Raw genomic sequence first — 24,886 nt, 5'->3', positions numbered from 1 at the left:
GCACAAAATTCTAAGGTTACATTTTTTCCACCCTTAGCATTTTACTCAATTATCTTTCACTTAAGAAAATATTCCAAAAATGTCCCAGGGCCAGAGAATTAGTATAGTTTCACGCCCAGGGAATTAAAAACCTGCATTACTTCAAAAAATGTGCCATTAATATGTGGGAGCAACAATTAAATCATTGTTAAGTGGTAAACAGTTGCATTAAGTATAGCCCAGAATATAGTGGGAAAACATACGTAGAAAAACCCAAATAAATGTGGACATTGAAGTACATTCGAGACAATGATTTTTCAGTGGCTGAAATGATTCTTCACACTAATTACACATCTGTAGAAATAAAGCTTCATTATCTGCTAGAGTAAATGTAATAACAAGTTTCTCTAGACAACTTTATCACCAGTAGCTAGAATGAGCTATAAACATAATAAACAATGATAACGCTTGTTCTCCTGTAATATTGCTATAATGAGAATGCAGAGAAATTATAGAAATTATAATATAGTTACATAAACTCTCCTCTTTGCTCCTCAGGACTCTCACACATAATCTCCAATTTATAATCAGATTTGTTGAACACTGTGTGAAGCCTGGCATTTAAAAATTTAAAATTCCTGGCCTCAGTGTATGGAGAAGCTAAGGAACTTAAAAAAAATTCATGACTAGCTCAAACGTATTTTTTTTTTTTTAAAGCCACCTTACTATGTTTCGGTTTTTATTCTTGGTTTTGAAGGTGTCAGTAGTGTGGGCTAAAGCCCACCAGCAGACCATCAACGGCCACTCAGGGCAGTCCCACCCATTTATATTGCGCGAACCCAAGCCTCTTGGGGTTCCCTAGCTCCTTGTCAACCAAAGGCCTGGGCGGCGAGACCCTGTGCGGTGCGAAGACCCAGTAAATCCGACCACTGAGACAGGGGCCTGTACCGCAGCGAACGCCAGAGGGTTTGGGGCGCATCTTCAGGAGCGGGCCAGATTCTGGTCGTCCTGGTAACCAGACACAGAACGCGCGTGCGCAAACTCCCTTGTCACGTGGGGCCGGACCGGGGGAGGTACCGACGCCTGCTCCTTTGGACCCGGGGCCCCTCCCCTCTCAGCGCGGGGCCAGCCGAGGCGGGCCAAACCTCTGCCCTTTTTGCGTGAGGGTGACTCACAGCTCCTGCCCCTTTTTGCTTTGCTTTCTCCTGCTCGTTCCTTGCACCACGTGCCCTCCTGGCCGCTCCCCCAGCTGCCCTTTCCAACTGCCTGTTGGAAGTTGCTGTAAAATGTCGTGAGGGGCGCTATCGCTTTACGGCTGCCTCTCCCAGGCTAGAGCCCGGGAGCGCCCACCGCCGTCAGCCCTGTCTCTAAGAGTCGGCCCGGCGGAGACGGAGAGACCCGGCTCGCCGCTCCACTCCCCCCCGCGCCCGTGCCGGCCCCCGGCAATGTGAGCTCGAGGAGGCTGCGGTGCCCCCTGGCCCGGGGTTGAGACGGGCGGCAGGTGCCTGTGAGGCGGGCGGGTGCTGGGGGCCTGCAGGATGGAGGAAAGCATGGAAGAGGAGGAGTGGGGCAGCTACGTGGCGATGATGGACGACCAGAACCACAACAACTGGGAGGCCGCGGTGGACGGCTTCCGGCAGCCCCCGCCACCGCCGCCGCCCCCCTCGTCGATCCCAGCCCCTGCGCGAGAGCCGCCGGGGGGCCAGCTTCTGGCGGTGCCCGCGGCGTCGGTGGACAGGAAAGGCCCCAAGGAGGGGCTCTCGATGGGGCCGCCGCCACCGCCGGAGGCCAATGGGGTGATCATGATGTTGAAGAGCTGCGACACGGCCGCCGCTGTGGCCAAGGCGGCCCCCGCCCCCACCCCCAGCTCCACCATCAACATCAACACCTCCACCTCCAAGTTCTGTGAGTCCAGCCTCTCCCCAGCGGCCTTGGCTTTTCTCCTCCCCACCCGGACGCCGAATCCACCCTCCTCGGCCAGCCCTGCTTCCTTTGTTTCAGGCCTGGGTCTCTCCTCTCCTCTCCGCCTCCCTCCCCCCCTCGTTTGGTGTCTGCGGCCAGCGCCTGAGCGGCCCTGGCTTCTTGTGTTACCTGGCCTAGAGAAGCCGCCTGGTGCGCACACAGCCCCAAGTTCTCCTGCAAATGCGATCTTTATCACAGATGGCTATCTCGCAACATTAAGCAGCTCTTTTCTTCTCCGTTCCCTCTTCAAAGTTTCGCCCTCAGACGTGAGGGGAAAATAAGGCCGTCTGAGTTTCGTTAGGGAGAGGTGTTTTTTTTTTTTTTTCTTTTTCTTTTTCTGTAGCCACTTTGAAATCTGGCAATTGTGTTCTTGTGCTTTAAGCTAGTCTGCGTTAAACAACTCAGGAATTAGAAAGTTGACTAATATCTACACCTCGTTTTTCCCCTTCTTCAATGTACACTTTCTGCGTCCTGATAGAGAAATGTATGAGTTGTTTCTTGGGTAACACCGATGCGGTGGGAGCGACATCCGTTTTGAAGCTAATCACGTATAAAATTACTTTTCAAAGCCTACACACGTAAGAATAAGCCATTTAGCATGTGTCCCAGGCCAAGAATATGTTGAATGTTGAACTTTATGTTCGTGATCTGCCTTGCCTTAATGCTCTATTGCGAGCAGAAAGATGGAAGACCAAAATCTCTCTTGTAATCCCAAACTGTCCCTAACCGGGAGGTATGCTTCTATAGCTAGGGGAAGAAAGTGCTTTTTTTTGCTTTGAGTGGGTTTTTTGGAAGGTGATGGTAGTGGTGAAAAGTGACCATGGCAGCCAGATTTTACTCTCCTATTAATAACTGCAGGTTTTGAATAGCATCTGGTAAAGCAACTGGAGATTTCATTTCTAGTTACTAATTTTATCAAGCGGTACCAGTAATTGTCCAATTAGCTGTGCAGGGAAAATATCTGCCTTGATTCAGATACACAATTACAGCCTTACACTTTTATTTTTTTGGTGGGAACAAGCACATAATCTATTTTCCTTCAAGATAAAGCTTTGGTCAAGGACATTCATGTGTAGGTATGGTTGGTAAGGATTAGATATGATTTTTTTTGTATTATGCATATGTGAGAAAAATATGTATTTTTTGTATTGAAGTCTGTATAGTGAAACTAGGCCTTGGACAGAGTGGCCAGGTGACTTATCTAAATGCTGGCAGAAGCTTGTTTTAGTGCTTAAATGGTTCTTTTGAAGAGTTCAGAAAACACCATCAAGTTAAGAGCAGAAACCAGTGAAGTTAGGAACAAAAAGATTTGCTGAACCAAAAGATTGTTCTTTAAAGATTAATAAGATAGACCTCTGATAAGATTGATCAAGAAAAAAAGATGCAAATATAATTAAGTGAAAAATGGGAAATATCTACAAGCATGATAATTTTAAAAAAGAATTTTATGAACTATAGGTTAGTAAATATGAGAGCTTAGGTAAAAAGTATAAATTCTTAGAAAAATACAAACTGACAGTTGGTATCAGAAGAAATGGGTAACTTGAACTAATATTTAACAAACTGCAATGGTAAAGACCTCCCCATTCAGAAACTGGACTGAGATCAGTGAGTTGCATTGAACTTTATATAATATTTCCTTTTTACAAGTCGTTCTGGGAAATAGGGAAATAAAAAGATGCCTAGCTCAATTTATAAGGTTAGTGAGATCTTGATTTTAAACCTAGATAAGGACAAGATGAGAAAATACAGATCTATTTCAGTTATTAGCATAGATATGAAGATCCTACTTCACGTCTAACTGTGTTAAAGAAATCATGATCCGTGGAGTTTAGGAATGTAGATGTGATTCAACATCTATTTATTATTAATGTAATTTATCTCATTAATAGACTCAAGGAGAAAAATCGTGATTATTTTGATACCATAAAAATACTCGATAAGCTCCAACAACTGTGTATGATAAAAACTCTTAGCAAGCTTGGAATATGCGATTCCTAGATCAAGGTAATTACCAAAAACTTAAAGCAAATAATAATACATAATGGAGAAATTTTAGGTATATTCATTTTAAGATCAGTAACAAGGATGCCCTCTATCACTGTTGTTAAACACGGTAAGAAAGGTCCTGGCTAACACTACAAAGGGAAAAAATAAGAAATATAAGGATATGAAGGGAAGCATAAAAACTCATTATTTGCAGATGTTGTCACTTAACTACAAGAACTATTAGAATCCAGAGAAACTATTAGAACTAGTAAGAGTTTAGCAGGGTTACTGGATTGAAGATCAAACTGCAAAAATTAGTAACATTTACCATGCTAGCAATAACCAACTAGTAAAGGTAATCAAAAGTAAATATTGTAAATAATAAAAACATCAAAACTGTAAAGTCTCTAGGAATTAACACAGGAGTACGTAAGAACTTTAAGAAGAAAACTTTAAAACTTGAATAAGGAGCTAGAAGAGGATCTAAATAAGGAAAAACTTTCCATGTTCTTGGGATATGTTTGTTTATTATTATGAGGGTCATTTTTTTCCATTTTAATCTAAAGATTCGATTAAACTGCTATCAAAATTCCAGTTGGTTTGTCTGACAAACTCAGTAACCTAAATCTAAAATTCATATGGCAGATGGGATAAAGTTTGTGAATAGCTAAAGCAGTCTTAAAGGTTTGTTTTGGTGGGGCTTGCCTTATCAGAAATTAAGATACAGTTTCAAGGCTATAGCAATAAAAACTGTAGTGTAAGTGCATGAACAAAAATAGACTTGGGGAACAAATTAGAGAGCAGAGACTTACCCATGTGTGTTAAGGAACTTAAGATAAGGGTGGCATCATAAATCACTGGAGAAAGGAGTCATGTTAGGAAGAGTGGCTCACTATATGGAGAAGAAAACAAACCTTATGCTATAGACAGGATGGGTTATAGATAAATTAAAAAGACCTAAATGTGAGAGAAATTATAAAATTAATGGAAGACATTGTCCCTTCCTTGACAAGGAAGGACTCTTAAAGCTTCAAAAATTTATAAAGGTAAAAAAGTAATGACTTGGATTAAATAAAAATTAAAGATTTTCATTCAGTTAAAGACGTGAAAGAAATAGAGAAGCTATTTGTAGTGCCAAAATTGATAAGGGATTAATACGAAGACTAGACAAGGAACTACACATCAATAAAAAGAGGGCAGCAACCCCTGTAGAAAAATAGAGGATATTAATAAGTAGGTTACAGAATAGTAAATCTTAACATGCATAGAAAGAGGTGTTTGGAATTACTAAGTAATCAGAGACAGGCAAATTAAAAGAGTAATAGTGTCTTTTCCCACCTGTTAGTTTGGCAAAAAGTAGAAAGCTGGATGGCACCAACTGTGGGTGGGGATACAGGATTTGCTGGGTGAGCTAACAAGGTAGTGGACCTGTGAGGTGTTGAGATGCCCACAGTCTCTGTGGACCAAATAATAAAAGATAGCTGGAGTGTTGATGAAGCCCTGAGCTATGACAGTCTAAGTGTATTTCTGGACTGTAAGATGAAAACAGCTTCTGGTGGTCTGTTTTTGGAATAGGTAAAAAGAAAGCATTTGTTAGCTTGATGGATGCATATGAGGTACCAGGGATTGTGTTGATTTGTCCCAGTAGAGACTGTATCTGGAACCGTTACAGTTGGAGTCACCACTGCATTTGGTTTACTATAATCCACAGTCATTCTCCAACATCCAAGTTCTCTGCACTGACCCAGTAGGCTAGTGAAACAGAGGGTCCTAACAATCCCCGTCTCACCATCGTTTAAGTCTTTGAAGTTGGTATTGTTCTCTCCAGTTTCCACAGAGCTGTGCTGTTGCTTTGGATTTATTATTTTGTTAGGAAGGAGCGCATCTATGGGATTTTACTTGGCTTTTTTTTTTTTTTTTTTTTTTTTTTTTTTTTTTTTTTTTTTTTTTTACACACTTGGCCCTTCTTATGCTGCTAACCCTTACTCCATAGTTTAGGGAGCCTTTAACTGTGTTCAAGAGCACAGGGTGGGGGCGCCTGGGTGGCACAGCGGTTAAGCGTCTGCCTTCGGCTCAGGGCGTGATCCCGGTGTTATGGGATCGAGCCCTACATCAGGCTCCTCCACTATGAGCCTGCTTCTTCCTCTCCCACTCCCCCTGCTTGTGTTCCCTCTCTCGCTGGCTGTCTCTTTGTCAAATAAATAAATAAAATCTTTAAAAAAAAAAAAAAAGAGCACAGGGTGGGTCCTTGGATTCATTGGGTCCACTCTGAGATGGACCGAAGCCAAAACACTCTTTCTCCATATGACATCACAGCTCTTGATCTGACTGGTTTACCACAGTGACATTCTGGTCCTTAAGGGTTAGCATGGGCTTAGAGTCAGTGTTGAGTAACTCCCAAAAAGCCCGAGTGATTCTGTTTCCCACATGTGTTGTCTCCTTGATGAAAAGCTGCTTGTTCTCTTGGGAAGGCTAGGAGGAAGATTTCCAAGTATGCTCTTGATACAATTTTGTAGGGTACTTCCTTGGTGGAACCCTTTGTCTCCTTTTTCCCAGGGGCTCTGTGTCTTTGAACAAGCTCAGCGTGTGTATTAGGTGACATGCCATAATTCTTATATTGTGGCCACTTACATCAGGCCTCAGTTTGATATACCTAGAGTGTTTCTGTTTTTGTTTTCTTTTTTTCTTCTCATCAAGTGTACTGCCCATCTGTTTTTTCTTAGGACACCATGGTTAGCCACCACCAGAGATCCAAACCATTCTGATGACAGGTCTGGCCCTCTTGCCTATTATAACCATGCCTATGTTATATCTGAGGATTAAGTGCTTCTACTTATCCTTTGTCACTCCGGGAATCTCACTATCCTGTTGAGATCAGGGAGCCCCTTTTAATGGCAGTATTGCCCATCTTTAACCCAGAACTACAAAGGACAGCCACCACGGCAGTTTTCAAGAAAATCAGTACATCCTTCACCAATATATTTAATTCCTTGAGAAAGGGTCTTCTTGGAGGGCATTTAAGTGTGCGTGTGTGTGTGTGTGTGTGTGTGTGTGTGGGATGTGATTAAAAACACTCAAACATTCTTGTTAAGTCTGGATTGATTCATTCTACATCCAGGGAATATCTGTTGTTCCAACCTCTTCTTCCCTCCCTCTTCCTCTTCTTCATTCTCCTTCTCTTCTTCCTCTTTTTCCTTTTTGTCCATTTCCTTCTTTCTTATTCACCTTTTCTCCTTTCTCTTCCATTTATATTCAATAAATTGTACCCGTTTGAGGCATAAAATTTTATCTATGATTTGAGGAAGCTAAAAGCTAGCCTGTTACTGTCACTACTGGATGCTGGCAGAAGCTGGAGACTCCTGGATCAGAGAAAGAAGTATGTTATTCATGGCACAGAAAATAGTGTGAAAATCAGCATATTTGCATAGGTTTCCCTTTCCCCAAGTCTCTCAGAAGCAATACAGTATGGCCAAGATGGATGTGCCCTCATTGGGTTTGTGTTGCAGCTGAAGATTATTGAACTTGGGGAATCCACTGCTTTCATAGGAAGCAGTAAGCGAGCTTGCTCTTTGTTCAGGGGAAGACATTACCTCATCTTTCAAGGTTACCAGCTATAGAATGTCTCAAGTTCAAGAGCAATTGGTCTGGGCCTTGCAATCTGAGCACACTCAGCAAGACATGTAGAAGTGCAGGAAGCCCAAGGAAGACTGTCTCTCCTACAATAACCACTAAAACAATCAATAGAACATTTTCACCACTAAAATACTTTTTGTGCTTCTTTGCTTTCAGTACTCCTGCCTCTAGCCCCTCTGCTTTCTGTTACTAGGTTTTCTTACAAATGGTGTATTATTTTATGCTTGGCTTCTTTCCTTCACCTTGTTTTTGAGATTCCTACGTATTCTTGCATGTTACTACTTTTTAGGGCTGAGTTCTGTTTTGGGGAGGATACCACAAATTGTTTATCTGTTTATATGTTGGTGATCATTTGGGTTGTCTCCAATTTGGGTTATTGCGAATAAAGCTCTTTATGAACCATCATGTAGTTTTTGTGTAGACGTAAGTTTTCGTACAAATACCTGTAAGTGGAATTGCTTGGTCCTGTATTAGCTGTATGTTTAACTTTATGAGAAACTACCAACCTGTTTTTCAGAATGGTTGTTACCTGTACATTCCCATTAGAAATGTGTAAAAGTTCCAGTTGCTCCACATATTTATTGATATTTATACTGGGTACATTTCACATTCTTGGTATTGTAAGATTTGTTTGTTTTAATTGTAGCCGTTTTAGAGGGAAAATAGTATCTCACTGTGGTTTTATTTTGCATTTCCCTTTTACACATGGCATTGGCTTTTTCATATGCTTATTGCCCTTTAATTTAATTTTGTTTGTGAGAATCTCTTTAAGTTTTTCTTGAGTCGTTTGTCTTATTGCAAGAATTCATCATTAATTTTAGATACATATTTTGTGAGATAATGTGTATTACGAATGTTACCTCTGTGACAGTGTCCTGTGAAGAACAGTTTTAAGTTTTGATGAAGTCTGACATCAGTTTTTCTTGTATGGCTTGTACTTTTTTTATTCTAAGAAATACTTGCCTCCTTCACAGTCAGGGAGATATTTTTTTCCTGTATTTTATTTTAGAAATCTTATGGTTTTAGCTTTTATGTTTAGATCTGTAATCTAAGTTATGAGTTGATACCTGTGTGTAGTATGAGATAATGATTGAAGTTCCTTTTTTTTCTTTTATATGGATATCCAGTTGTTTCAGCACCATTTATTGAAAAAATTATCCTTTCCTCACTGAATTACTTTGGCAGCTTTGTTGAAAAATAACTGACCATATATGTGTGGATCTAAATTCCATTAATCTTCTCTTTGGTGTATCATATTTAGGATTGTTGAATCTTCTTAATGAATTGGTTGTTTGATCATTATAGAATATCTCTTTATCTTTGGTAATAGCCCTTACTCTGAAGGCTGCTTTTTTTTTTTTTTTGATAGCCATTCCCATTGTTTGTTTTGTTCTGTTTTCAGAATTATTGTTTGCACACTATATCTTTTCCTATTTTATTTTAACCTATCTGTGTATTTAAAGTGCATTTCTTGTATACAGCATATGATTTTGTTTTGGTTTTTTAAATCTAGTCTGACAACCTCTGCCTTTTTTTTTTTAAGATTTTTATTTTGAGAGTGCAAGTGCACGTGCAAGTTGGGGGAGGGGCAGAGGCAGGAGGAGAGAGAGAGAATCTCAAGCAGGCTCCCTACTCAGTGTGGAGTCTGGTGTGGAGTGTGATCCCATGACCCTGAGATCATGACCCAAGCTGAAATCAAGAATTGGATGCTTAACCAACTGAGCCACCCAGGTGTCCTAACTTCTGCCTTTTAATTGGAGCATAATTTAGACCCTTTACATTTAATGTAATTAACAACGTGGTAGGGTTTGTTTTTTTTTATTTTTTATTTTTATTTTTTAAAGATTTTATTTATTTATTCGACAGAGATAGAGACAACCAGCGAGCGAGAGAGAACACAAGCAGGGGGAGTGGGAGAGGAAGAAGCAGGCTCATAGCAGAAGAGCCTGATGTGGGGCTCGATCCCATAACGCCGGGATCACACCCTGAGCTGAAGGCAGATGCTTAACCGCTGTGCCACCCAGGCGCCCCAACGTGGTAGAGTTTAAATGTACTGTCTTCTGATTTGTTTTCTCTTTGTCCCCTCTGTTCTTTTGTTTTTCTTAAATTTCCTCTTTTCCTGTCTTCTTTTTGATTATTTTTTATGATTCATGGTTGTCTTCAGTTTGGCTTATTAGCATGCTTTTTTTTTTTTTTTGCTTTTTTTAAGTGCTTATTTTAGTATTTACAGTATGAAAATTAAACATATCACAATGTACCTTTAGATATTAGACCACTTCACATATAATGTAACAATCTTATATCAGTATACTTCATTCTCCCTCGTGTCCTTCGTGCTGTGTTGCCATTGTCATAATCGTACTTCTACGTATAACACACATCAAATAGACAGTTACTAACTTTGCTTAAAACATCCATTTATCTTTTAAAAAATTGAGGTGAAATTCACGTAACATAAAATTCACCATTTTAGAGTGAACCATTCAGTGGCATCTGGTACATTCACAGTGTTATACAATCACCCTTTATCTGGTTCCAAAACATTTTCATCATCATAAAATAACATTTGGTATCTGTTAAGCAGTTACTCCCCATTCCTCCCTCCCTCACCCTCTGGTACCCACCAACTAGCTTTCTGTCCCTATGGATACACCTATTCTGAACATTTCATATGAATGGAATCATATAATGTATGAAATTTGTCTTAAATAAAAAACTGGAAAATAATTCTTTTTTGTTTGCTTAGAGAGTTACTGTTTCTGTCACTCTATTTCTTTGTTTGGACCTAAGTTTCCACCTCTTATTTTTCTTCTGCCTTGAGAACTTACATTAATATTTTTATAGCGCAGTTCTTTTGGCCTTGAATTTATTTATTTATTTATTTATTTTTAAAGATTTTATTTATTTATTCGACAGAGATAGAGACAGCCAGCGAGAGAGGGAACACAAGCAGGGGGAGTGGGAGAGGAAGAAGCAGGCTCATAGCAGAGGAGCCTGATGTGGGGCTTGATCCCAGAACACTGGGATCATGCCCTGAGCCGAAGGCAGACGCTTAACCGCTGTGCCACCCAGGCGCCTCTTGGCCTTGAATTTATTCAGCTTTTGTTTGTCTGCAAATGTATTTTATCTTCATTTCCTAGGATATTTTTGCTGGATATAGAAATCTAGATGGACAATCTGTTTTGTTTTGTTTTTGTTTTTCAACACTTTAAAAGATGCTTTTCTATTGTCTTCTGGCCTTCCTTGTTTATTATAAAACATGTCCATATAGTCTTATCTTTGTTCTTCTCTCTAACTTGTCCTTTTTTTCTGGCTGCTCTTAGGGTTATCATTTACGGCTTAAGTTTTCAGCTTTTTGATTGTTATATTCCTTGGGGTAGGGATGTCTTTATGTTTATTCTTTTTATTGTTCATTGAGCTTGGATCTATAAGGTTTTAGAATTTGTCAAATTTGGAACATTATCATTCATTATATATATATAATTAATTATAGTTAATATATTTTATATTATAATTATACTAATATATATTCATAGTTACATAAGTATAACAATATTTTAATTATATATAATTTAAAAAAATTATCATTCACTCCTTAGTTACACATGTGTTAGACCACTGGTTATTGTTCCCTAAATCACTAAGGTTCTTTTCATTATCTTTCTGGTTTTTTTTTTTTTCCCCACTCCCTGTGCCTCAGTGCAGGTAGTTTCAGTTGCTTTGTCTTCCTTGGTATCTAATCTGCTCTTTAATCCTGCTTTTACTCAGCAGGTGTTCCAACTATCTTTAATATAGGCTGTTATTGAGTCCAGGTTTCAGTCAGTTGACTGAGCCAACTGTTAATAACCATATCTAGTTGCTTGAGGTAGTACAGTAAATAATCTTTAGTAGTGCATTCCTTTTGATAACTTCAGTCTTATCTGAAGTTGTTCGTTCTTATTCAGTAACCCTAGCATCTGATCCCACGCACATTTTCTAGGTTTCTGTCAACATAAGGTGTTAAAGTCTTTGGACGTCTTAAAGTCTTCCAAAGCGTATAGTTTTTTTTTTTTTTTGGAATGTAAGCTGACTCCTGTTGGTTTAAATTTGGTACTTGTTCCCCTGGAGAATCTGATTGAGTCAGAGGTTTAGGGGCAGTGAGGGCTGCTTGCAGGTAAGGCATGAGGAGATCTGCATTCCCTTGTAGGTTTCAGGTAATGGCTTGACAGAGTGTTCACTTAGGTAATGAGTAGCCTCATGTGTGGAGGAGGGGTACTTCCTAGGCAGGGAAGGCTCGGTGACTTTTGTGAGGTCAGGGTTCCCAGATGATCAGACTTCACCAAGCTGGTCCCATTTCAGGTCTCAAGGCCCTACTGTTCCACAGTCAGTATCCTTTCACTTAAAAGATTTGTCTAAGCTTTGAATTATTTTTATATGTTAATTGTGTAACTTGCAGGATCATCCTATTTCTGATTTTTGGGCTATATCAACCCTGTGCCTATAAGAACTAAGAGATTGTTTCATGACAGTCACAGATGCTCTTTGGTCTTTGTTCATTGAGCTAATCATTTTCTTAACGTTTTCACCTGTTACCAAAATCAGCCCACTCCACAGTCTTTGTTTCTCATTTCCATCGTAACTGCCAGAACGGTTTGCCATGTTGTTTCCTCAAGAAGAACTATATTCCCGGTGTGTACAGGTGATAGTTTGAGTAACTCTTTTGCTGCTGCCTGCCGTGTACTGTTGTATTATGTTATCTGATGTTGGCACTATCATCACTGCCTCTAAATCCAACTAGATTGGAAAACCAAAGCCAGCTTCCTGGCTTTTGAGAATGTGTCCTGTCACTACTCCAGTACTTTATCAATTATAGTTCAGTGCAAGAAGGCACTCTAGATATCCAGAGCAAGAAGATATTTAATACCGGAAATCAGGTCCTCCAAACATTGTTGAAAAGGCTGGAGGTGTGGAAGTCAGGGCAGGAACCTGAGGGCAGGCTCCCTCCGCTGCTACGCTGCCACCATGCGCAGGTCATATCAGAGTAGCTGCCTCCCTCACCCCTGAAGTGGGTCACCAGACACTGGAACTTGGAGCTTGGATGTCACAAACTCTCCTGTCTCTAACTTTACTTGCCAGAATCATCACAGCAGTAATACGTCCTTTGCTTACTTTGACTTTTCAGATTTCACTCAAATGTGTCTCATTAGTGGACTCAATAATTTGGGAAGTGTAATTATTTAGTTCAGCTTTCCATTCTACATTGGTTAGCTTTCTATGATAATAACCCCCCAAATCTCAGGAGCTTATGGAACAACATGGGTTTATTCTTGTTCGTGTTACATTCGTGGCTGACAATTGGCTGTGGCTTTTCACATGTCATCTCATTCTCAAGAGCAGCTCTTTTCTGGGTCCTGTCAGTCTTGGCAGAGGCAAACAGAAGAGAGTGGACAGAAGCACTAAATGCCTTTTAAAGCTTTTGCTCAGATGTAGCACATGTTACATCTGCTTATATTGCAAATATATTAAACAGAATAGAATGGTTCCCTGTCACGATGTGTTGGGGATGGAGGCAGGTGGGACTGGGGTATGAAGATAAAAGTGGATAGAGAGGGAGGGTTGGGGGGGATCTTACATTAACTGATACTGTGCCAATGTCTCAGGAAAATTATTAACCCATTGCTCCAAAAGTTTTTCTTCTTCAGATGAACAAAAGCTTCATGGGATTTTAAACTGAATTCAGTGAAATTATTCTGTTTTTAAAAATTAATGATTAAAAAATGTGTTAAAATTGACTTTTGAATTAAATGAAAGTGTTAGCTGATTTTGGTAAATCCTGCCCTTTACATCTGGCAGTTTGCAGACTGGCAGATCCTTTTATAAGTGTATCAGGTCTTAAAATACGCACTGTTTGTAGCATCTGTGGTGGTTAATTGGTATCTTCTTGCCTTCCAGCTTGGTGGAGTTGTGCTGCAGTAAGTGGCACTATGATTTGATTGATGGGCTGAATTTCATGGTCTCTTTGGGAATCTTGTCTTGCCATTTTTTGACATGTATTGTTCAAAGTGACATTGGTGAAGCTTTAAGAGAAAGCCATTGTAATGTTTATGTAAGGCCCAGTCCCAAATCCCTAAAGGAAATGAATGCTGCTTACTTCCTCTTTAAGCTGTAACTCTGTGAGCTGTAGACCGTGTGTAATTACATGGTAAACTGTTAAATATCATATAAAAATTATTGTTGATAGCCTTTTGTAACGTGTCTCAGCAGGACAAACCGACCTTCTGTTTTTCTTTCTACTTTTGTAGTCATTTGGCTACTAACCTCTGTAGATAGAGTTATAGATCCGTAATTTGTAGTTGCAGTTGTGCTGACCAGACATCTGAATGGCATTTTATCCAACAAATATTTATTTAGGGTCGTCTGTATGCCAGGGTAATATTCTAGCCTCTGGTGATGAGGCAGAGTTCAGTGTGGGAGATGATGACAGATAATTGTGATGTTATGATTAAATGCTGTAGTAAATCTACCTAAGTACATGGTAGAGGAAAAAGAGAATCTTTATGAAAATGAATAAAAGTTTGTCAGAAGAGGGGCCTCTGGGTGGAACAGTGGGTCGGGCCTTGGGCTCTTGGTTTCAGCTCTGGTCACAATCTTGGGGTGTTGGGGTGCCGGGATCGGGCCCCACGTCCAGCTCCACGCAAAGTCTGCTGGGGTTTCTCTCCCCCTCTGCCTCATCCTGTAATCTCTCTCTCTTTCAAATAAATAAATCTTTTTTTTTTTTTTTTTTTTTTTTTTGGTGAGTAAAGCAATAGAAGTTTATTAAGTGAAGATACAGAAAAAGCTCTCAAAAATGAGAGGGTTCCCCACAGGGTTGCCTACAAATAAATAAACCTTAAAAAAAAAAAAAAAAGAAGAAAGTTTGTCAGGAGGATTGAGGAGGTGGGATTGGACTCAAAGAGACTTCCTTTGCAGAGGGGGCATTCTGTGCTTAAAACCCAGAGTTGACATTGTTGGAACACAGGGTGTGAAGATGGAGTGGTGCAAATTAAACCCAAATAGTTAGGAAGGTGTCTGGTGAGGGACATGCCATGTTAGAGGTAGGATTTTCTTTTGTAGGAGTAGGAGCCACTGAAGGGTATTAACTTGGCAAAGTTTGTCTTACTGTGTTAATTTAGATTGGAAAGGAGAGTGAATGGAGGCCTAGAGATGAGTTAGGGGGTTGTAATTGTTGTAGTCCAGACAAGCGATGATGACCTGAACAAATAAAGCATTGGAAGAGATCATGTTTCAGATTTTGGAAATATTTGGGGACTAGAATCTACAAAATTTGGGGGTGAAGGAGGGAGGATATAAATCTGTGTGTGTGTGTGTGTGTGTGTGTGTCTTTTTAGGTCTATGGAATGGTCACGTCGAGGTCTAGTGGGCATTTGGTGAACTCTGAGCTTTCTCATTCCCTGTGCCTTAGAATATTTATTGAAAATAAACAAAATTTATTTTCACTAGATTTTTTTTTTCTCTTTCTGAGGATTTGAAATTCACCAAACGCTTTGGCCTTAAAACAACACCAAACTTTGTTTTTGTTAAAATACAGGTTTATAGGGGCGCCTGAGTGGCTCAGTTGTTTGAGCGTCTGCCTTTGGCTCAGGTCGTGATCCTGGAGTCCTGGGATCCAGCCCCAAGATGGGCTCTCTGCTCGGCGGGGAGTCTGCTTCTCCCTCTGCCTGTTGATCTGCCTGCTTGTGCGTGCGCTTGCTCTCTCTCTGTCAAATAAAGACTCTGTTTCTTCGTTTCTCTCTCTCCCTTAAAAAATACAGGTTTATAATTTAAAAAGTCAAACTGTATGAAAAAATACATAATGAAAATCAGTGGTTCGCTCCCCTGCCCCTTCCCATTCCTGGACCTAACCCAGAGTCATTCATTTTGCATTCATTCAGCTGAGTTCATTTAGCTGTTTCTTCTAGTATTTATCCACATACTTCAGTGTGTTAATGTTGTTATTGATTGATTTATCACTTTTATATGATCTATTGGCTTCCTGTTGTTAATACAAGGTTTTAGTTCTCTCATACCTCTACCTACCTTACACCTTCAATTTTTTTAGTACCATGATTTTTTGGTTCAATTAATAAATGGTCTTTACATTATGACTATGTAAATATTCACCAAAAGGCCAGGAGTGCACTCAGATTATGTTTTCTTTCACACAGTTCTTTGTTATTAGTTGCTTTGTTTATACTTACATCATTTTTGTTAAACTTATTTTTAAAACTTTCTAATGGCTTCATCAGATCCACTGTGTATCTGTCACTCGCGTTTTAAAAATGCCTACTTGGGGTGCCTGGGTAGCTCAGTTGTTAAGTGTCTGCCTTTGGCTCAGGGCGTGATCCCAGGGTCCTGGCATCGAGCCCCACATCAGGCTCCCTGCTCCGCTGGGAGCCTGCTTCTTCCTCTCCCACTCCCCCTGCTTGTGTTCCCTCTCTCGCTGGCTGTCTCTCTCTCTGTCAGATAAATAAATAAAATCTTAAAAAAAAAAATAAAAATGCCTACTTAATCTGTATTTTCTTTTTGTCTTCTTGTGAAGCTGTTAATCTTGTTTCTATTTATTCCTTAGGGCCACTTCACAGTTGCCTTGCAGGGGCTTCCCAAATAGTTGGAATAATTGTTACTTGATGTCCTCCTTTTCCTTGTTTTCCCGTGGTGTGTGTGTGCGTGCATATGTGTATAGAACATATCTTCTAGTAGCTTCCTGAGAAAACGTGTGTATATAATAACGTTTCAGGTCTTCTCTGTCTAAAAATTCTGCCTTCACCTTTAATTGACAGCTTGGGTATAAAATTATTAAGTGAAAACAACTTTTCCTTGGAATTTTTCAAGTGTTGCTTCATTGACTTTAAGCTTGCAATATTACACTGGAGAATTGGTGCCATTTTAATTTTTGTTAATTTGTATGTGACCTTTTTTCTCCCCTTGCAAAATTTCTGGGATATTTTCTTATATTAATGTGTCAATATTTTTCTCCATTTACGTTTTTTCTGTTCTTCCTTTTTTCCTGGAATTATTGGTAGTCAGATGTTGAATATCCTGTTTTTGTCTTCTATCAACTATTTTTTGCTATATATCCTCTTAGTGTTTGGGGAGAATTTCTTGATATTCTGTTGGTTTTTTTAAACAGCTGCTATATTTTTATTTTAAGTGGATTGCTTCTTTTTCATGACAGTGTCTCTAATTTTTATCTTAACCTCTCCAGGGATAGTAATTATAGGTTTTTTTTCAAGTTTTTCAAATTCTCTTAATTATCTTTCTTTTTATCTTTTCAGTTTTTGTTTTGATTTCTCACGTCTGAAACTTCCTGCAAATCTTGGTGATCCATAGCTGTCTATTTATATATAAAACTGCAAAAGGCTAATTGTGGTAGTTCTGTGTTTACAAGGGACTTTACCAAGTGTAAATGTTGGCCTTCACTTTAGGCTAATTAGATGCAGAGCTGCTGTTTTGTTGGGGAACTGTCAGATATTAGTATGTGAATGTCTTTTCTCTGGCTCTGTTCAGTTTCTCTAGGGGAGAGTCTTCCATCCTGGGAGAATGGTGGGGGTAGTAGCTAAGTGGAATAGGAAGTAAAGTACATTTCTCCTGGCCCATGGCATTCTAGAATTCACGGGAAGGGGCAGGATTAGATGTTTGAGTGTGTCTTATGTTGGCTTTTGGCTTTTACTTAATCCATCGGGCCTGTGCTTCATACAGACATGCTTGTGCATGTGCCCCTTCCCCCTTTCATGTATCTGTGTCTCAGAGTCCCAGGCTCGAGTCTTTCAGTTTCTGCACAGATTAACCCTTTTCTTTTTACTGTTTTGGCTACAGATTCGCAGCCAGTCTTCGCCTCTCCCCTCCCTGCCCTCCATTCTCTGCCTCTAACACATACTCATTGTATCCTGTCTTCAAGCCCTGAACTTCTCTGGATCCTGCAGGGCAAATTAACTCACTTATTGGTGTTTCTCCCTCAGCACACACTGCCTTGTACTACTACTTCAAAGTTCAACTGTCCTGTTCTTCATGCCACGGAGAGATTGACTGTAGGAAATCAACAACAGACTCTTCAAACTAGGGCAGACCTACACTTAGCATGATTTACACCTATGTATTCAGTTGACGGATACTTTCTATATGAATATTATGAGATTTCGGATTAGTTGGAGTTAGAACGATAAAAGATGATAGCCCTTGACCTTTTCATATGTACTGTCATAACATGTTCATTTAAGGAAGTGTGTTACAGTCTCAAGTGTGATGTTGTATTTGTAGAATAATGTTGTGTGGTAACTCTCCTAAAGGAATATAGATTTCAATCTTGCTGTAGGCCACTGCAGCTGGTTTTCTGAGATAGTAGTGAAGGATGTTTGTATCATTACATTTTGTGAAATTGAGAAATGCGTGGATTTTTAAGCAATAAAACAATAATGAAATGTATTTCCTATACAACTTTTACAATGTTTTGAGGAAAGAAGCATGTTATTTGAAGTAATACAAAGCAGATTATATTGTTTCACATAGTATGTTAAAAGCCTTTTGTGGACTAAAATGTTTTCCTTTTGAGAAAGATAGGATGGGGTGGGAAGCATAGAATCCTTAAACAATGAGGTAATGAGGACTTACACAAAATAAAAATAAGATATTAGTGTTATCTAATAGTTTATGTGAATGTAACTTCGTTTTTACATGGAATGATTTCTTAATGATCACAGTAGACATTTTATATTGTGCATAGTATTTAATTGATTTTTTTTAAAGATTTTATTCATTTATTCGACAGAGATAGAGACAGCCAGTGAGAGAGGGAACACAAGCAGGGGGAGTGGGAGAGGAAGAAGCAGGCTCATAGCAGAAGAGCCTGATGTGGGGCTCGATCCCAGAACGCCGGGATCACGCCCTGAGCTGAAGGCAGACGCTTAACCGCTATGCCACCCAGGCGCCCCAATTTAATTGAATTTAATTGAATTTAATTGAATTAAACTACAAACTAAACCTCCTAAACAAACAAATACCTGAAGCATGTGACTTTGAAAAACTTTGCCTACTTCAGAAATAGTTGCTTCATTAGTACTTAACATTGGCTAATGGAAATACACTTGAGTAGTAGGGTTTTTTTTTTCCTAATAAGGAAAAGGGTATTTAAGGTATTTGGTAACCCCTTTTACTACTATTATCCTCCTAGCAGAGGAGCCTGATGTGGGGCTCAATCCCAGAACGCTGGGATCACGCCCTGAGCCAAAGGCAGACACTTAACGACTGCGCCACCCTGGCACCCCACTTTTGCTGTATTCTTAAGGAGTCAGTTCTGAATGAAGGCAGTGTTCTTGGTGGGGAGAAAAGGGATATGGAAGAGTAGGACGTTAAGGAGTCTTTGATAGGAAAACGGTTTGATCCGAAAACGGTTCCTAGTTGTTTCTTTAACATTTTTCTTTGATGTATTTACACCTTTGACTCTCCAAGTTGTTCAGAACAGACAAACCATGTGCTAGCAGTCGAGGACAGAACACATCTGTGACCCTGGCTGTCCCGTGGCTCTGCTTGAGCAGGTGTAAGAATCTCCTGGAGGGCTTGGTAAACAGATTCCTGTATTGTGAATCATTCCGTGCTCTCCCCAAGTTTCTGATTCAGTAGTTTTGGGTTAGGGCCTGGCATTTGGCATTTACAACAAGTTTCCAGGTGATGCCAGTGCTGTTCTGGGTATCCTCACACTTTGAGAACCACTGATACAAGGTAATGAGAAGTCTTTGCAGTAGACTAGGTATAAATTAATAATACCTGATATAATTTCTGAATATATCTTCTCTTATAAACAAAGACATTCAAAAGAAATAGTAGAGCTTCCCCAGTTTGCTTCAGCCTGTGTGAAATAAAATATGCTTTAAGCTTTAATTCCAGAACGACTGATAAGTGGTATGCTGTCAGCTCTTTTTCTAGCAAGCATTTATTTTGACTTTCATTAAATTAATTTACTTCACATACGTTATTGAGTACTAATCAGGTGCTAGGCACTGTTTGGAGTTGGGGCTGTAGTAGTAAATTTCTCCTCCAGGGGGCTTTTGTGTAGTTTGAGGGAGATCAATAATAAATATAAAGTTTTGATAAATTACTTGAATAAAAAAGTATGAGAGTTGAACAAATTTACTCCTACCTGGTATAAATTAAATATTTCTAATAGTTTCTTATTTATTAGTAATCTAATATTTCTTGAACCTTTGATTTCAGCTATTCCATGTATTTTAGACTTTCATTTCACTTTATTTTAGAAAAGGTCAATTAAACTTTCTTAGGAAGACTTAGACTGCATGAACTTGTTATCTTATGTGTTCCTAGGTTTAAGTCTTGTGGCATGATGTTTTGAGGCCAGCACTAGGGTTTTTACGTTTTTTGAACTTGACTGTCCCCAGAGGGCACTGCATCCTTCAGTTCTTTGAAGCACTCATTGTTCTTATTTTTACTGTAGGCCTGCTTTACTCGTCTGTGTTCCTGGCCTGGGCCTTGTTGGCTTTTGAGTTTGTAATAACCCTCTTCAGACTGTTTGAAAAAAAGTGCATTATTTTCAAGCTGGAAAATCTAACCTAGATAAAATTTAGTATTTTTTTTTTTGAGGTTTTATTTGAGAGAGAGAGAACGAGTGGTGGGAAGGGGCAGAGGGAGAGAGAGAGAGAGAGAGAGAAGCAGACTCCCTGCTGAGCAGGGGAGTCCCATGCGATGCGGGGTTTGATCCCAGGACTCCAGGGATCATGACCTGAGCTGAAGGCAGACGCCTAATAGACTGTGCCACCCAGGTGCCCCAAAATTTAGTAATTTAATGATAACTTCATTTTTGTTTAGTTTCCATGCTTTGTATTTCTTTTTGTCAGTCTGAACTTTTTTGTGGACAAAGTTGAAAGTGATTGACTACATTTCTCTAAGAAGATCTGGTTTTAAAATTCAGGACTACACCACACACATTCACACATATGCTTTGTATATATTTTTCAATCGGGTGGGTTGAGATTAGTGAGGAAATAAATACTTCAGAGTTTTTTGGATTGTTATTTTAAGTGTTGACTGCAGATTATGACTGCAGGTATGAAAAACCTTCCTCATCTTTGGTTAAGAGTATATACCAATGTGTGTTCATTCTTCAGACTACCTCTAGTTCTTCTGATACTTGTCTGTATTCTCCTGTTCTTTTGCTCCAGTGGTGAAGATTGGCTGGTTTCCTAGAAGAAAGTTATATTAGCTAGTATCTTAGTCCATTCAGGCTGTTGTAGCAATATCAGAGACTGGGTTAAAAACAGCAGAAACTTATTTTTCACAGTTCTGGAGGCTGGGAAGTCCAAGATGAAGGTGCTGGCAAATTCAGAGTCTGGCAAGGGCCTGCTTCCTGGTTCATAGTAGACTGTCTTCTTGCTGTGTTCTTACATGGCATAAGGGGTGAGGAAGCTCTCTGGGGGCATTAAGTCCATTTGTGAGGATCTCACTCCCATGACCTAATCATGTCCCAAAGGCCTCACCCCAGTACCATCATATTAGAGGTTAAGATTTCACCGTATGAATTTTGGGGGAAGGGACACAAATATTCAGTCTACAACAGCTGGCATTTAAGATCAAATGAATTGGCTACGTATTTATTTCTTTCTCAAGCAAAATATATGTAGAAATAGATTTTTATTATATTTCATATATGGAAATGTAGAGTGGAAGTGGATAGGACTTTTTTTTGATGTGGAAATAGGCTTTAAGATTTTCTACCATGATCATGCCTTTTTCATTTTGGTTTTAAACTCTTTTCAAAGATATTTAAAATTTCATTTAAGATGGAAAAAAAAAAAAACGTGCCACGTGAAAGATACCTAAGAGGCACCAGCAATTACCACTTCTGTAGTGGGACTCTGTTCTGTACTTACAGCTGCAGGACTTTCATTTTAGATTCTTTTTCCTCCTTTGTATCTTTGACTTGGTAATTTGCTGAGGTGTACGCCTGTGCTGGAGAAGTAGGAGTCCTCGTCAGCTGCAGCCGGGGCGGTGGAGTTCATTACATGCAGCAGACGGGGTGCCCGTAGGATTATGGTAATTCTTGGCTTCTGTACTTGACATTTTCTTTCTGAGCATGTCACTTACTTTCTTTAAAGTTCAGCTTTTGGTGTAGAGCCAGTATGTGATATGATTTAGGTGATAGACTAATTGGAGATTCAGTAATTAAGAATCCCATAGTTGAAAAAGTGATGCTCTTTCTAGATATTTCCAGTTTTCTTTTTCAGTTTTCTTTGAGTCCTTCATAAAGCAGAAAGATGGTATTTTCCAGCTAGTGTGTAACACTTCTCAACATTGGGCAGTCTCCCATTTTTCACAGGGAAAGCAAGCTCCGGGGTCAGAACCTTTTAGCAGGCAGTAGGGCATGCCTGGAATTTAAATAAATTTAATTATTTATTTCTGTATCACCTTTTGTTTAATGGAAAATGACACTGCTTTTCTATTTTTGATAGATTACTCCCCCCCCCCCCCTTTAAAGCACAAATAGTTGTAAGCACAAGGGGGTGATTCTAGGAAGCACCTACAGGGGAGTGGAGAGATGAGACAGAAAAGGTAAGGAAGCCAGTAAGAAGTCACCACTGTGGACACCAGGAGTGTAAGCCCAGTGGGGAGCTCTGGGAGTCCATATAGCACATGTGCCTCAGCCATGTCTTACTCCAGAGTAAAGGGAGATACTGGGATATTTATACCGAATTCTTGTTCGTTGTTACTTGAAGGCTCCTGGGGTTGTTAGTTCTTCAGAACTTCTAAGCTGCTCCTTCTTCAGTCAGAGCAACTCTGACAGCCAGAGAACACTGAGGCAAATAATAGTTGGTGTTGACAGTGGCCTTTGTGGACAGAGTAAATGGGTGGGGCACCAACAATTTCTGCTGTATTCTCAAATAATGCTAAGCTTTTCTTAACATTCTCCTCATCCTGGTAAACAGCAGCCCCATCCTTTGGTGCTCAGGCCATCCTTGACCCTTCTCTCACTTCTCCCATCCAAACCATCAGCATATCTGGTTGGCTCAACCTTTAAAAATTTATTCCAAATCTGATCTCTCTCATCCCCACTGCTGCTACCTGGATCAACCCCCATGATGTCACAGCCTCCTGACTTTGCTCACTCCTAACATAGCAGCTGGATGAGCCATAGAAAACCTAAGATCACATCACTTCATCCAAAACCCTCCAGATGTCCCCATCTCGGAGTAAAAGCCGGTCTTTAAAATGCCCATTAAGGCCCTCTGTGATCTGGCCTCCTCCATCCATTTGTGTGTGTGTGTGTCTTTCTGTGTACGTGCGTATACAGTTCTTTTTGTTTTTAGCTGTATGTGTAGTCAAAACATTTGTTTCTTCATTCCTTTCAGTGCAGGAATTCATTTGTGAAGATTTTCATCCCATCTTTAGTAGTACATCCTGGTTAATTTTTTTTTTTAAATTTTCTTATAGTAAATGTACTTTTTTATGGTATACAGTTATGTTGGTTTTGACAAATGCCTGGAGTGCCGTATCCACTAGGACATTTCTATGCAAGAGTTCATTCTCCCATGCTACCCTTTATAGACAGTCCTCCCCATCTTCCAGCCCCCAGTCTGTTTTCCTTTTTATAGTTTTGACTTCATTAGCATCTTATAAGTGAGAGTCTTCTAATATATAGCCATTTTGGTCTGATTCTTTCAATTGGCAAAATGCATTTCAGATTATTCCGTGCTCTATGAATCAATAGTTGATTCCCCAAGTGTCCTTTAGAATAAATTTAAGCAAGAAAAAGTGAATTGATTTAAAGAAAATACTGAACAACAATGACAGAGGTGGTATGTACATATGAGAAATATTTTGAACCTGAATTTAGAAATCAGTAATGTGATAGAAAGGTGCTAGATAAAGGCTTTCTTTATCTGGTACTTCTGGCAGTAATTAGCCATGTACTCTTGAGGAAGTCAACTCTTTGCTCCCCCAGTTTCTGGTAAAATACATAGTATAATACCTGATCTAGTAGTTAGCTCCTGTCTCCTGAGATAGTGGTGGTTCATAAGACACGGTATTTGGGGCACCTGGATGGCTCAGTAGATGAAGCCTCCGACTCTTGATTTCGGCTTTGGTCGTGATATTGGGGTCGTGGGATCAAGCCCTGTGTCTGGCGTCTGTGCTCAGTGCAGAGTGTGCTTGTCTCTCCCCTGCCTCTCAAATAAATAAAAATAAAATCTTAAAAAAAAAAAAAAAAAGACAGGGTATTTTTGGCTCTTTGGATAACTCTTTTCTCCAGGGCAGGCTGGTAGTCACTCTTTTCACGTTAGTGTTTCATTGTTGTGAAGCATCTGTCGGCCTGGATTTCAGAGTTGTTAGGACCAGCTGTTAATAAAAGCTTTATGAACCTTCAGTGAAGGCCTAAGAGCCAGACAGTAGGAGTGAGGTAAGCCTCATTGTAAGTCTCCAGTTCATTGATGTTTTCCTGTTGGCCTTATCAAGTGTGAGGTAGGTACAGTCTGAGTCAGAGCTGTAGTCACGTCCAGGAAATGCTGGTGGTGCCAGAGATCCTGGCAAGTTTTCTAGCAACCTCTTTTGTGTTACAGTAGCATTTGGACTTTAATCCCCGTAGTCCTATTGCTAGGTAGATTTTTCTCAGGGTATCTCTAAAGATTGATTGTTGGGGTTCATAATTTCCTAGAACTTTATTATGGTTCATGGATAGGCCATCTTGTCACCTCATTGACAATGTATATGGAAGGGTGTGTGTGTGTTTGAGAATGTGCCACTGTTAATGGATAACTGGAAAAGGAAACCAGTGAGGCTTGCTTGTTTTGTTTTTATTTTGAAAGATGGACTCATGGTCATTCCTTTTTACATCATAATTAATGGCTGCTTTAAAATCCCTGAAAAGATTGTGTTTTTTTTTGTTTTTTGAAGTGGGATAGCAGCTGATAAAGTGTCAAAAAAATTTGTGAAATGAGTAAGTGAAAGGAATTTGAGAGCACAAAATTGCTGTGATTTGTGTTTTCTTCACATGTGGTATATAGTAATATTTGTTTTAAATCTTTTTATTTTTAGTAATGAATGTTATAACTATTGAAGATTATAAGAGCACATACTGGCCAAAATTGGATGGTGCCATAGATCAGCTTTTAACCCAGAGTCCTGGTGACTATATCCCCATATCCTATGAACAGATATACAGGTAAGTCAAGATTTCATTTGCCTGGGTTTGAGAGGGTATGTTGAGGTTCATGACACCTTGGTATATGGCAGTATGTGTACGCATGTAATACACGTCAGGTGAGGATCCGTAGGGCATTTGTGTATTCCACACTTGGAGGTTGGA

General features: G+C 39.7%; 1 protein-coding gene across 3 annotated transcripts in view; it reads left to right on the top strand.

Moving 5' to 3' along the window:
• Positions 1 to 1,111: 1,111 nt before the first annotated feature.
• Positions 1,112 to 24,886, top strand: part of CACUL1 (CDK2 associated cullin domain 1) — a 71,591-nt gene continuing 47,816 nt past the window's right edge. Inside the window, exons 1-2 of one of the 3 annotated variants that reach the window (XR_004626283.1) lie at positions 1,112 to 1,884; positions 24,616 to 24,742. Coding sequence is in view for 2 of the 3 variants with exons in the window: in XM_034663344.1 (XP_034519235.1) it covers positions 1,518 to 1,884; positions 24,616 to 24,742 (494 nt within the window). In the remaining variant the exon portion in view is untranslated. The remainder of the gene's footprint in view (positions 1,885 to 24,615; positions 24,743 to 24,886) is intronic. The other 2 variants (XM_034663344.1, XM_002915398.4) reach the window with 2 other exon arrangements.

The sequence above is a fragment of the Ailuropoda melanoleuca genome, chromosome 6 (assembly GCF_002007445.2).
Source record: "Ailuropoda melanoleuca isolate Jingjing chromosome 6, ASM200744v2, whole genome shotgun sequence".
Classification (NCBI taxonomy): domain Eukaryota; kingdom Metazoa; phylum Chordata; class Mammalia; order Carnivora; family Ursidae; genus Ailuropoda; species Ailuropoda melanoleuca.
Note: the sequence above shows the minus strand (reverse complement) of the source record. Positions and strands in the feature narration are given on the sequence as shown.